Raw genomic sequence first — 15,241 nt, forward strand, 5'->3', positions numbered from 1 at the left:
GCCTTTACTTTTATTTACTATAAAAGACTATGAGTCTATTTACTTCACAGCTTTTAAACATTCTTTCTCTCTACATTGGTTGCTATGAACACTCTCTTTCCTGAACTGTTACTCTCTGTCATTTCAAACTCTACTGTAGTTGTCTTTTTTAAAATCATAGCATCTCAAAAAAGTTACAATCTTTTTGCATTAGTTTAGAAGAAAAATTTTAAAAGTTACTCTTCCCACATATGGCAGGTTGCACATCAACATCATTATCCCCAAGGCATTTTTAGGTTTTCAAGCCATCATCACCCCATAGCACCACTTATCACTTTCTTGATTTGCATGTTCTAGAGACAGTCTCAGAAGCTGAGATTTTGAAAATCTCTTCAAGTGTTACAAAATATATCTCCTCTATCCCTCCAAGGAGAATTCCACCACAGATCTTCAAGAAAATGAACTACGGAACTATGAAATATAGAATGAAGCAAAAGCAAGTTTTGTTTCTTCTGATTTATGGCAATTTATTTCACATTTGCTGTATGGTATTTCTTTCACATCGCACTTCCAGAGGATTTTTTCCCCCTTACATCTGCTCTCTTACAAACATTCCTCTTTCAACACCCCTTCTCTCATCAGTTCTGCAGAAAAACATTTTGTTGCTGTAAGGAGTATTATTTTCCTAATACATACAAGAATCTCAGACGAGGAATGAAAAAACATTTAGGTTGATACGAAACAAACAACAAAGTTAGAACCAAAAAACTTCATAGTTGCTGTGTCTGAAGTTTCAAGTAGAATGTGGGACTGATACAAGCTCAAATGCAGTCATCCCTCAAAAAAAAAAAGTTCAGCAGTGTTCAATTTACTCAGTTACTCGAATTAGTTTGCTCCATATACAATACACACACTGTTCTTCTGAAGTCACAGCTTACCTTTGCTTCCATACTGCTCTGGTGGTAGGTCATAAGGGACAGGAAAATATGTTGCTGACTCCTTACTTTCTGAAAGCGTTTTCCCTCTTACACAAAAGTAACCTTTGTCCAACCCCTATGAAGGAAGGAAAACATGTAGAAGAAAGACTTAGCAGTTTTGGGGGGAAAAAGACAAACCTAATCCATACACATTATTTCTTAAGAGCTATTTTAATAAACAAAATGTTTTGCCTCCCTTACTGAGATTAGATACATCCTAAAGCACTTTTCTGTCTTAAGAACTGAGTTTCTCTCATTACTAGTATTTCAGCATTTTCTCTTTTCCATTCACTGGCTTGGCTCCATGGGCAGGTCCACACTGGATATACCCTACCCTTCTCAGTACCTTACACATACACCAATCTATTTCCACATGCACATGCTGGTGGCCTTGCTTGTGTAGGCAATTTGGATAGAATTGCTCAAGGCCTTTGCTAGTACCATATGGGCAGCAGATCTCAAACCAACAAGATGTTGCTCATTTTGCATAAATACTTATGGAAATTGGAATTACATTTTAATTATTAAACAAAATATCAACACCTTTGGTGTTTAATATTTAACTAAAGGAAAGAGCTTTGAAAATTCTCTTTGCTGTTTAGTTTCATCCTGACCATACTAGTTAGATGTTCAGTGTGTTTCCCAAACTGAATTAAAATACAACTTGTGATACAGAAACAACTTTTCAATCCCATGCTTTTCAAGTATCTTGGGTAACACCATCCATGTACATAACAAAAAATTAATGAACAGCTGAAACTGCTTGCATAAGAGTTTCAAAGACTACACTCATATTAGAACGAGAGTGGATTTCAAGATTAAGGGATGCAATAAAAAGCTATAATGCAATACAAGGGCAGATACGTTTAAAGTGATTCAAGTATTAATAACTTGGGCAGATGATATTGCTTAGTCACTTCTCCAGAGGAACTAAATCCCATTCATCAGTTGTAATGAGTTATACAAAAGCAAATCTCTAATACTGAATATCCAATAGCTTATTGTTAATCAAGTACAATTTGATTAGAATAGACTAAAAGTTTAAAAGCTTTTAGTATTTATTTTTAAGACATTACTGAACAACTGTATTTTCCTTTTTAAAATGTTTGAATATTAACTTACACATTCCATCCAAACTGTAGTATCCATCAATCCAAGTTTACTGGATTACTGTTTCGTGACAGTAGAAGCAGCTTCTTGATTATCACTCAATAATCCCATTTTATTCAAACAAATGCTGAAGGAACTGAGAGTTCCATCTGTATACAGTACTTTTACACTAAGGTCTTTACTGCAATCTTACTTCATCAAACATTAGCATTGTAATTTGAAAGAAGCAACATTCCTATGACCACACAAAACAGGGGATACAAACCAGCCTTACACCTTTTTCTTTGATATTCAAGAAGCAGAGTTACCAAGATAAAGGAAAGCTGCCGAAGACCATGTCAACCTGCATTACAGCAATTCTAGCAAGTCAGTTCAAGAAACTCCTTTAGAATATAGATGCTTCTTTTGTCTCATGACTGAAAGTAACAGGAAACTACTAGTTACGATGTAAGAAACACTGTGTATTATTTCAAGGACTAGGTAAAAGTCATTGACTTTTAAATGAAAGAACAGGGGAAACAAACAAGGTCCACTCTAAAGGAGTGTGAATGAAAATCTACTTTAACTTCCTCTTATACCATGAAAGTCAGTGGAATTTGGATAAAACTTCATTATAATCAGGCTACAGCCATTTGTAGAACTTAGCCTTTAAGTAACAAGCAATATGTTCAAACCAAATCCATGCAAAGTTGAAAGATTATTTTTAAAAGCTGATAAATATCTACAGGTTTGAAACTGAATAGAAAAATTCAAAATTCAGAATTAATTTAGAAAAATATGCAACAACCAAGTTGTAAAGCTTTATACTTCCAACAAACATGAATCACAGAGGGATTGGTAGAAATTTGTATAAAAATGCAAATAACCATACTTCTATCTGCAGTGCGAAGAACATGAAATATGCCAGCGATGCTGTAGCTCACAAAGAACAGGAACTGTGTGAGTAGTGGTAAGAGCTTTCTTCACAGCTCATAGTAGTTAGGTTTCAGTCAGTGGAAGGTTTGAGTTGAGCACAGTCCTAGATACTACTCATAAGGTGACGTTTTAATTGCAAGCTAAAATGGCTTGTATGAGGTTTGATTGCCCTGAGTACTGGTGAGCTTTTCTCGTCTTCCATACATGAGAAATGTGGCAGAGCAGAGAAGGCTTCTCTGCTGTCCTGTGAGTTGGTTGTCATTCTACAGTGACCTTCATACACCTGCCTGACCAAGAGCACCAAAGTCACACAGCTGTTGCCACACACCACCCGGGTTTGAAATTCGTACAACCATTGCTACCAAAACACCTGGTGCAGAACAACACCTACTTAGGCATCTATGTACACACATAGCAAGCTCAGTTTCATTCAAGTGTCAAGAACTACACCCCAGTTCAGAGCAGTGGATGCTTTTCAAACAATATGGAAAAAAAAACCACTACTTGTAGGACATTTTAAATCTCATTTTCTTTCTTTTTTTTTTTTTTTTTCAACCTAATAATGCTTTTTGCTTCTGCTTCATTTCTTCTGCTCTCTGTGCCCTGTTATTAACTTCAGTGTGTTTATTTTCAAGCATTTAGCTTCCTTTTCTTGTTCTACACCTTTGCTTTCCTCACTAGTCACCAGTCATATTTTCTTCTCTGAGAGTTATTTCTGCACTGATGGTGTCCTCCAACCCCAATGGGCTCCATCAGTTGATCCCAAAATTGTTTTATTTATCCATCAATTTAATCTGTAGAGTTCTTCCATTCAGAAAATGCTAATCTAGAAAAAGATACTTAGTTTTCCTCAAAACATCCCAGAGTAAGATTCTAGGTTATGGAACACATTCCTTAACAAGGCTCTCTGAGGAGATTCACATGCTTTTAAAAATAACTCTCATGTGTCTATCTTCACACAGAAGATCACACAGAAACTGAAATAAGTCACACATTTTGTCTGTTTTGAGCATTTCCTGGATGCTGACAATTCTCATTGCTGTTTCAAAAAAACCCAGCAGGATCTTGCCTAAAAAAAATAGCCTGTCTGCCTTGTAAATTTTCCACAGCCATATTCTATTCTCTCAGAATTTTTCCCTCTGCAGTTATATTTTACTCTTCGACTTCTGCTCACAGCAATACACTTTGAAATGTTAGGAGATACATTTCTCATTTCAGAAAGCATATTTATTTTGTACTTATGAAACTTCAGATGCTGTTGTAGCTCTATTAATGCCTTAGCATCACACATTGTAAAAATAGACATTGGGAGGAAGAATGGGAAAAGGAAGCAGAACAGCTTTTAAAATTCTGCTTTCTGGCCTTCTTTTTTGCAGACTATAAAAACATCACACAAGATAGAGGTAAGAATTGTTATTTCTACTTGAGCAGGAATTAACACAAAGCAATACAGTATTTGATACTATTGAACTAACTCTCTACAGGAGACTGCTGATTATTCCACTGGATGATTATGGGACTGTCCTTTCCTATGCCAGTAAACAGAAAAAAAGCCAGATCTTCGGCAAAACAATTTAAAAACTTATTATTTTGGGCAGTAAAGAACTAGGGATACATACAAACTTTACAGTGACCATGATTTTCTGGCCAGGAGAACACACAATGAAATTCTTCCTCAACATTGAGGCCATTTATTCAAAACTGAGCGTTACTCAACTGTACAGAACATTTTTTGTAAGAGGCCCACAGTAACAAATTCAAGCATCTAAACTCAAAGTTCCTCAGCTTAGAAAGTGTCTCTGGGTGTCTTTACTATTGGAGTTTGAAAAGCTTGTAGCAATTCTGTCAACACTAAAAACAAGGCTTAACATCCTAAGTCCACGTATAAAGTCTTGGTTTATCTACACTGTACTCACTTCCTCACCCCCACTCTATTTCATACAGGATAGAAGACTTCATCTGAAACTAGAGAAATCAAAGAAGAAATTGGTACTACATTAACTTGGAAGTTAATGCTACAGTCAAAGAGCTTAACCTAGTTTATTTTGGTTCTAGTCAAAGTTGAGCTATGACTGATGGTGCTTGGTTCAGTTTTTTGAGCTCAGCAAAAATTTAAGCAGTTCAGTTCTGATCCCACACACATAATGGCTGGCTGCTCTCCAATCCAGATTCAGCTCATACACCCATCGCCACAGGTAACTATAAATGAATATTTTACTCATTGCCACTGAGTATTTACCATCAAATACAGCATTTCGGAATCTGAAATACTATCGTTACTTATCTGTCTGATTATCTATGTATAATTGCAGCATCTGATAGCACTAGGTAGGCAATCATGTAAATTCTCAGTTTAATAGCAACTACTATATTTCTCCGAGTTCATAATTTCAAAAGCCCACTGGATCATACCATATTTTTCAGAGCATTCAGAAGATTGAAGTATTTCAGAAACTTTTATACCATTTTACAGATCAAGCTCAGTTTACCTTACAACCTTACCAGGCATGGAAGCTCTGAAGAGGAACTATTTCTATTAAAAAAAAAAATACAAACCTTTCTATTAGACACTTCCAAGATTTTTCAAACAAAATAATTGCTGCAACATGTTTCCCAGAAATCCATACTGTTAGGTGATGACGTTTTCTCAACATGTTTTACGTGTTAAAGATGTAATTTATTTCAGCCACTGGGAAGGAATCCCCAGCAGCTGAAAGAACAAGCTGAACACGAGTGTTCATGTGAAGATGTAGGAGGTAAGAAATAGAAATGGAGATAGAAAGGGAAATGCAGTTCAAACACAGGACATGTTAGTTTTTATAAACATTTTTTAATCAAGAGAACCTTGTGATCTAATGTCAAGCATCAGCTGATTTTTCCCTAAACACTAAAATTGTAAATGATGACAGCTGCTGGTACATTGAGAACAAGCATTCAGCATATTTGAGAGTCTGCATTAGCACACCAGGCCAAGACCCAACCTCAAAGCATAAATTCTGGAAACATTTAAAAAAACAGACAAAAACTGGCAGTCAACAGATGGCGAGTGAGGAACGATCTTCCAAATTTGTATTCAGGCACAAACTACAGAGCTAGTGAGTTCTTAAGATTAGGAATATTAAGTATGTGCTATGCAAGTCTTCTACCAGAATAAGTGTCATTAACTTTGTGATCAAACTGTATGAAACAACCTGAAAAAATACAGCTACCAGAAACTGGCAGTATTAAATCAGCATTCCAATAACCAGAGTGTTCCAAGTCTCCTGAGGCTTAGGAATGCTCAGTTATGTTTCAAAGCACTTCATCTAGTTTGTATTCTGTATATTTTTAATTGCAAGCAAACTTTAAAAAAATCAGTTTCTAAAAATGTTAATCTATTCCTAGTTTACCATTATCTACACCTTAGACTACTCTGACACATAGCATGTTAAAACCACACTGAACCAAGAAGAGTCATGACAACTAGACTAAGTAACAAAAGCAGCACTTTTTATGCAGAGCTAACTGCAGGGCATATACAGCAGATTGATTCACAAGCTAAGCATTGCAGCTTGAGTATCAGATGACTGCATGTACATACAGCAAGTATTAATATTGTCTCTGACTACCTCCTTGTTCTCAGGTGTCTCTACAGGCACTTCCCAGTGGATAAAGATGGCTACAGTGCCCCTCCCCACATTGCTCCCATATGCACCATATCATGTGGCTGCTGATGGGAGACTTTTTTCTGACTACCAGTCTTCACAGTTAAGTATCAATATTTAGGAAACTGAGAGGAAAAGAATTAAGTATTTGCTTCCAAAACATGTATTGAACATTAATAAACACCTAAAACTCAGAGACAAACCTATATCATGCACACTAGTGGATTTTAGTACAGCCACCTGTATAGAAGAACATATTTGCACACTTTCTACAATTTATGCAAGACAAGAGTTGTGAGGTCTGTAGAGAAAGCATTGTACCTACACAAAGCATCTTTGTATTGCACACATTTAAATTATGCAATTCAACTCAACTTTATCATGAAGTGTGATATATTAGAATTATGTTTCTCATGCGTACACATTTCTGTCAAACCTGGATGAACAACTTTGTTTTTCAGCAAGTGAATGAGAATCAGAGGCTAACCTATTACATACCACTGTAAAAAATACAGCAGGTCAAACAGACTCAGTGAGAAGCTTGAGAACGTCATTGCCTCACAGATTTCTGTTTCTCCAGATTTGCACCTGCATCTCATGCGAACCTTTGTCCCTCTACTCACTACCCTCCCAATCCAAATGATACAGAAGGACAACAACAACAAAAAAGAGAAAAGCAGAAAGCATGATCAATCTCCACCCCAGGAGCATCTGAGCAGGCTAAGGACTCTTCAGCCTAGAAACAAACATCTATAGAAAGAGTGGTATGGAAAAGGTGAGCAGGGATCACACATTGTGTCTTTCAACACAAGAACAGGAAAACCATCAAATGAAACTGATTTTCAGAACAATGTGCTTCATGTGACATTAAGTTGTGGAACTCAGCCAGAGCAGGCTGTGAATGCTAGAAGCTTACAGATATTTAAGAGAAAACAAGAGATATTCATAGAAGAGGCTACAACCTCTAAGTCAAGAAATCTTCAGGGATAAACTACTACACACATACCTGCCCATTATACTGTTCTATAAGCACCTGCTTTTGGCCACTGAGAGTTTTGAGAAGTGCAAACTAAAGCCTTCTACTTCCCCAATAGTGACTAAACCCGTGTGACAAAAAGAGAAACATCCCCAGATCCTGGCTTGGCTCTACCATTTATAGCGCACAATACATCTTCCTCAGCCACACCCTAGCTACTACCTTTATCCAAAACTTCACTGATCAGCCTTTTCCACAGACACTGGTTCCAAAACCAGGTCAAAAGGAGATTATGTCAGTGTGATCCTACATTCACCTCCCTGCTTTCTGCCCCCTTGAACTTGCCTTCCTACTTCTTCCTTGCATCAGTGCTCAGCTCATCACATTGAGCTGGTTCATGGGACAACACTGAAAACTCATGCAATTTGGTTTTGGTCAGTCTGAGCTGGTTTAAAGCACAAGGAACTCACCAAGCACCAGTGCCAGTACAACTAATGGAGTGAAGACAGCCATGGACAGGCTGCAGTTATAGTAGGGCAAACTGATGATTTAGTTGCACACGTTAAACTAATTTATTGCTTTGGCATGTTTGAGATAAGCCAGATTCCAACCTACCTTATCAGGTGGTTAATTCTCCAACAGATTCATCTTCTGAGTCAGACCAGTACAGCAACCTATCGTCACTAGAACATGATCTTAAGTTACAGCAAAGCTTCACTGTATATTATTCCTCCTAGGCTGAGAGCCTAAGCCTGCAGCAGTTGTAGGTTTAAGGAAAAGAGACCGTGAACATCAAACAAAAATGGCTGTCGCAATCCCAAGACTGTCAGCATCCTTTCTGCAAACCTGAACTCGCCCTACAACTACTCAGTGAGATCAAGAGCTTGGCCAGGTTTGTATCAGCAACTTCTGTTGTTTTGATATGCTGTATGTATAGAAATGGGATTAATTTACTCTAATGAATAACTACTTCAATTCCTCCTGAAGCCTCCTTTTTTTATTGAATATAGATACAAAATTTCCATGGACTTTGATGACAATGGATGGCCCAATAGACAAAATTTTCATTTTTAAAGGTTGAAATTAATGATTTTTGATAGATTGAGATCCCAAAGGCCAAATCCTGTCACTAGAAAATCTACTGCAGAGCATCATTAGACAGAAACATTGCCTTAGAGGAAGTTCTCAAATAACAGATGCTAAATTAAGTACCATTTAAAGATATTTGGAACCGTCTTCTTGAGGTGCAGACTCCTAGAGCAACATAAAGGAAAAACTTTGCCAAAAGCATTGGTATCTACTAAAACATTACAAATGCATTTAATTAATGAAAGGCATGTCACTGTGATGACAGCAGCTTGTACAGATATGCCTGAAGACGCCTTAAACTAATGTGGACCCCCCTAACGCAGTCATCATAACATGATACTTACCATGGCTCTGTATTAGCTCCAGTTCTTAGATAATTCTGCCAATTTGTACTGAACTCTAGTCTTATAACCATCAACTGGCAATTCTCCAAAAAGCAGCATCATGTGTGCATTAAGCTGTTTTTGGTTTTTAGATATAAAATTGTGTTATGCATGCATCTTAACGATCAATTTACACTGCAATAAAAAACATCAGCCATTCAAATCCTTGATGCCTACAGTTCAATTTGTTTCCAGCAGTACTTACTCACTTGCTGGCAGTGACTCATCTTCCTGATATGTAATGTTTCTGCACGCTCTGAAAATCCATTGGGTTCCCAAACAACCCCATTCCACATCCCTACCCTCCCCACCATGCAGCTTATTTACGCTTCTGTAACCACATTAAGGGTACAAGTGAAAGTTTAGTTTGGAAAATATTGGTTCCTAGCTTTTGAATTTGACACTGACTATATTAAAGTCATGTTTATTTTCAACTTCAAAAAGAAATTTAAGAAGCACAGACACTGTATTCTTCATGATACTTTTTTCTTCTGAAGAGAGAAGGTGGGTACTGCCAAAGTGAAAACTAGAACTTTGTTACTGCGGTAAGTTGACAGTTATACAAGTGTAGCTAAGGCACCACAATAACACTATTACAGTCTTTTTCTAGGGGACAGTCACAACAACCAGCACAGGGAGCAGTGGAGCAGATTGTCAGCAGACAAATCCTGCTTCTCTAATTTATCCGATATTACCTTGCAGGCATATTATACAAGACTACAGCTCTTGCTCCCAGTGTATGAAATGTATGAAGTCTCCATCCTTTTTGCTACTATAAACATTAAAAATAAACTAAACTTTCTTTAAAATACCCTTAATGGTCAAATTTTCAGCAGTGACTCTTCTGCACTGCAGGAAGTTTTCATACTGCTTGCTGCTTCAACTAATGTCAATAGCATAGAGCTATATAGCAACAGGTGAATTTGTTCTTTTTGGAGACTGGAACCGGAACAAGGACACACCGACTGACTTTTCCAAAAGATTGGTCAAAAGGAAAAAACAGAATACCAGAAGTCAAGGACAGTTACACATTTAAAAACTAAGTTTTCTTTGGGGTTCATTCCATAAACAGTTCTAGAAGGTGTGTATCAATGTAAAAGGCAGTGAAAACTGCTGAAAAGTCTTTACAATTCAAAGCAATGCAGCCCCGCCTCCACTCCCCAAGCAGAATTATCTCTAGTCCATAAACAGAGGTTTGCCAAAGAACAGACAGAAGAGGTCAAATTTTTGCAGTGTTTCAATGAAGCCTTTCATGAGAGGAGACCCAACCAATGTCTTCCCAGAAACAGCCAGAAAGCCTTTAAATGTAATCATAGGGAACATATAGTAAAGGGATATCACATACGTACTGTTTATTATGCTAACACCCCCATGGCATCTGCTACAACTGCACTAGACTACAAGCTAGAAAGACCTTAGTTACCACAAAAACAATTCACACTGCCCAGTCCTGTGCTCCATACACTAGAGTAATAGTTATTATGGATCAGACTTGTCTTCTACATAAGAAGACTGCTGTCACCCAGGTTTAATGAGGCACAATCCTTGAGCTTTCAAACAGCCTTTTACGAAGATGTTCTTAGATCTGTACCTGATATTTTAGAAGATACATTTGAGAACTTGTTCTCAAAGCAGAAAGTTTGACTAGAGACAGCCAGATGACTTTCCAATTGCACTTCATGGAAAGAGCAAGAACAGCAATCAGTGCAATACATGGAACTATTTTTCAAGGTATAACCCATATGCATCACTTCAATGTGAATATGCACTCACAGCCTAGTTTCAAGAAGCATGAATAAATCTGGTCATCGTTTCCAGCAACATTTTTTATATGTCACAATTTTTTATTATTATTATTGCCTTTCAGTAAAACAACTGAAGTCATATCAATGCCAAATCCATACCCATTGTGTAGGAAAACAGTATTTCTATTTTAAAGAATACCTTATGTAAACATCACTTGCTATTAGCTTTCTAACCTGGAAAGACAGAACCTAGTAAGTGGATTCACAATCTCAGCAAATTCCAGGATTGGTACTTGATCTGTGAACTTACAAAAGCTGAAGGCAAGAAAAGGACTCCAAGTTCATAAGACCGGATCATCAGTTGTGTACCACTTTTCTCCAGAGCTCCCCAAGCTGCTTTAGATAGATTGGCACTGTAAATAGAAACACAGCACTTCAGTGAGGCATAATCTTCACAGCAGAAAATGCTCAAATGCCACAGCTGTAGCAATGCACTTCCAGCAGGAGTACAATCAGAACTGTCTTTTCATAAGAAGTGACTCGTGTGTTATTCCTTATTGCTATTTTTTACAGCACAGTGGGGGCAGCAGAGACAATATACAGAAGGGTATTCATCCAACACATAGATAATTATAAAAGTCTACTTGTGTCATACAGACCTACAAGATAAATTCAACCTTTTGAATCTTCTCTGCATATTTCAGAAAGGAACTTGGTAAATAGCTTCAATTTGATGACTTAGGAGAATCAAAGGCTAGTGCAATCATAACTAGTTACATTATAATACATTTAGTATAGAGCATTTTGCATGTGCTAAAAATATCTTTCGCTCCTGGCATTTTGCTCTTAGAAATATTTATAAAAACTAGTATTTATTGAAGAGGCATTTTTATTTTAATGGGCTGTTCAGCACCATGTCATATTTGATCCTCCAACAATATCAGCTATGAAATAGATCAAGTTTGGATTCAAAAAATAAACTCAGTTCTGTTGTCAAAATCCACTTCAACAAAAGAAAAAGCTTACACATTTTGTTTTAACTGACACATACGGGATGCTTTTTGTAGTAGCAAATGGTGGAATAGAAGAAACATAAGAAAAAATAAAAATCAACCATGATTCTCCCTATTAGGTGGATTCAGCATCATATCTGAATGACTTAAATCAAATCTGAATGACTTAAATCCATTCAAAAGCACCCTAATCATTACTGTTATTGCAGGTAACAATATCACTGAATGATGAAATGTAAGGAACCAGAATATAAAGACGAAAAAGATTAAAGTAAAAGAGTAAGGATACAACAACCATGTTCAACAGTATATAGGTTAGCATAAAAATCAGTTTTGACAAAACTGAAACATATCTGTATTCTTCCTACACAGCAAGACACGTCAAGAAATTTCTTGCTTCCTCTTTTGGCTTCTTTAAAAGCCAAACAACAGAAATACAGAGCTAGACTTCAAGTTAGACTGCTGAACAACTCAATCTGGCAAGAGGTCAGATTCCAGACATGAGATGTCTACATGTTTTGTAATGATAAGTCAGCACAAGGATAGATTTAGGCTTAATATTTTAGGCTTAATATTTTGTACAAACCAGCACATTCAAGTACAGCACATGTTAAAGAAACTCAACCCAAGGTTTAAAACTACTTATCATTTCAGTGATGCTGAACCCTGAAATTAGCAGTTACAGCTCAGACAAGATTTTGGCATGACTGCCAACAGTTTCTGACATAATCATTTCAACTTGCAGCCTCCAAAAGGACAACGCAATAAGGAAACATTAAATATGGACAAAAATTCATATAACTGCTTATCATATTATAAAGATTATAGCAGTAACTCACCCGAGCCTGCAATTGACAAGAACTTTATATATGTGTATATATGTATACGTGTGTATGTATATATATAAACACATATATATATATATATTTTTTTTTTTTAATTATTTTTTTTTAAGTCAGAGGTATCTCGTTAGCTGTTTACCTTGTAACTAAGAACCAGGCAATCTTCTGGAAGTCAGGAGAGGGTCTCATGTATGTCTTAATGTGAGGTATAGCATGACTTCGACCTGAGATGCTTGCTGCCCATTTGCTAGAAAAACAAAAGGAATTATTTTCAGATACAGTTCTGAGGTCTAAAAGATACCATACTACAGTGCCATGTTTTTGGTAATACCATCACTTTTAATACCTCCCCACCCCTGTACAGAAAGGTTGAAAATACTTTGTTAACTGACTTTTTAATTCTGAAATCCAATTTTACTCAAAGCCAGAAGGGCAGGATTTTTTTCTTTACAAATACATCAGCAAACAAACCCTTCTTCTCAGTTTTTCCATTCCTTTACTCTAGCTAGCACTCAAGAAACCAAGTCCAAAACTCCCACCAATATTTCTTCTTTAAAGACTATCAAATGGTTATGCTTTTACATCAAAGGAGCTTGACACCAAATTAATCCCTGCAAAATTGCCCAAGCTCATCACAATTTATTAAGCATGAAGCACAGTCAAATAATCAATAGATTGTTGACACTACGCTTCCTCTTCACTCTGCTGTGCCCCTAAGTCACTGAGAAATTTGAGGACTTAAGAGAGCAGAGGTCATATCTACATATGTATCTATAAACTTGTTTAATACAACAAGCCATTGCTGGAGTAATTTAGCATCAATGTTACAGAACACAACTGCATAACTGAAGATACATAATCATGGTATTTAGAAGCACCTTCCACTCACAGCTGTCAGTCCTCACTGAAAGTCAGGAAGAAGGCTTCCAAATACACCTTCCTCTACCCAGAGACTTCTGTCCTCAGTCTGGACTATAATAGACTGTAGTCTTAATTGTCACAATCTCATTTCCCTAATTTAGCATTCTTTTCTAAAAGGCAAATCAAAAAGAAGTGATCAGCTCTGAAAAAACTCTTAAGTGAACTGTGCTCCTTTAAAAGCCTAAGAAGGCAGAAGTGTAAGGGCTGGAATCCTTTGCCTAAGTCAGCTTTCAGGACTAACTTTCACATGAGTCAAGGGGCTTGCAGTTCAGGGGTCAAGACCTCCTTACTATAACAACCCTATTCTCCGATGAAGGAAAGAAAACTGTTTTGAGAACTGGTCTTGTATTTCCTGAAGTGCAAGAGCTGAGACACTGAACATGTGTTTGGAGCAACCCTGAGATCTTTATATTCTGATGCAAGCCACACTGAAATCTGTTTTTGAAGAACAGCTTAAGACATATGATATAGAAACAGCACTCCATACTTCACATACATACAGATTTTAAGGCTGTACAGTATCTCAACAATTCTTGTTGATAGCTTTTATCTCACAACTGACAGTTCAGGAAAACAGTAGGTCCAAGGTACAAAAATAATTGGGTAACTCCGGTAACAGTGTAGGAATGAAAAACAGGAAAAACAATAGAATTTGGAACTGAACACAGATTTTTCTTCAGATCTATCTCACTGCCTTACTTGAGGGCAAACTTCTGCCTTCACCATTATCTGCAATAGTTTTGAGATACTAGCTCAGTCTACTGCCCTTTTGCCTCCTTATCTTTGACAGATGCAATTAAGTACCATCTTTCAGCAAGAGCACTACTGCTTCTCTTTCATTTACATTCTACAGTAATCTAATTGCAATTAGTTTCAGTTACAAGTGGTTGAAACTAGTATTGCAGAAAGTTAAAATCAGAAAGGGAAGCATACATTTTTGGTTATATTTTCTTTAACACAGCAGCACAAATATTAACATGTAAGGACAAAGAGGGGAAAGAAAGTGATTATGTTCTTTGATTAGTTTGGGTTTTTCCCCCTTAAGTGTGTTTTGGTTTTGTTTTTTAAAGTAATTATCTCATTGAGAAACTCAGACACTTATAGTAAAAGCATTCTTAGCTATAAAGTATTTAAGAAACATTTTCCTTTCAGACTAAGTCAGCTTATCTCCAGACTACATAATAGAATGATAAATGAAAAGAACTGGAAGGGATTTCAGATGCATACAATATCTCATTTAATCTATATACACCTTAATACAACATATATTTTTTATATATATATATCTGTAGATATATATACACACTATAGCTTAATACAGCTATAATCTTAATACAGCTAAATTTCAGCTTTCCTGCCATTTTAGGAAAAAAAAAAGTCAAAACATATTAGAAAAAGCCTAAAGCAATGTACAAATGCAGTTGCTTTGCACAGCAAGGATGAGAGTGTATGTCAATACATCAATTTCAGGCTACTTTCAGTCACATTGACTTGACATATTTTGAGCTGTAAACTTTTAATCAGAATGCAACTGGCAAAGGCTGAACACAGGGCTGATCTCATGTTGCAGCAAACTTCAGACATATTCAGCCTCAGAAATAAATACAGTAAATTAAATGAAACTATCTTTGAGAAATTTTACAGAGC

General features: G+C 36.5%; 1 protein-coding gene across 7 annotated transcripts in view; it reads right to left on the bottom strand.

Annotated features, from left to right (window-relative positions):
- Window positions 1-15,241, bottom strand: part of TDP1 (tyrosyl-DNA phosphodiesterase 1) — a 48,633-nt gene that overhangs the window by 11,354 nt on the left and 22,038 nt on the right. For 4 of the 7 annotated variants that reach the window (XM_065063698.1, XM_065063696.1, XM_065063693.1 and 1 more), the window contains 3 exons: window positions 12,813-12,920; window positions 11,129-11,231; window positions 918-1,032 (listed from right to left, as the gene is read on the bottom strand). In XM_065063698.1, the coding sequence (XP_064919770.1) occupies window positions 918-1,032; window positions 11,129-11,231; window positions 12,813-12,920 (326 nt within the window). The remainder of the gene's footprint in view (window positions 1-917; window positions 1,033-11,128; window positions 11,232-12,812; window positions 12,921-15,241) is intronic. The other 3 variants (XM_065063697.1, XM_065063694.1, XM_065063692.1) reach the window with 1 other exon arrangement.

Source organism: Columba livia, chromosome 5, assembly GCF_036013475.1.
Source record: "Columba livia isolate bColLiv1 breed racing homer chromosome 5, bColLiv1.pat.W.v2, whole genome shotgun sequence".
NCBI lineage: Eukaryota > Metazoa > Chordata > Aves > Columbiformes > Columbidae > Columba > Columba livia.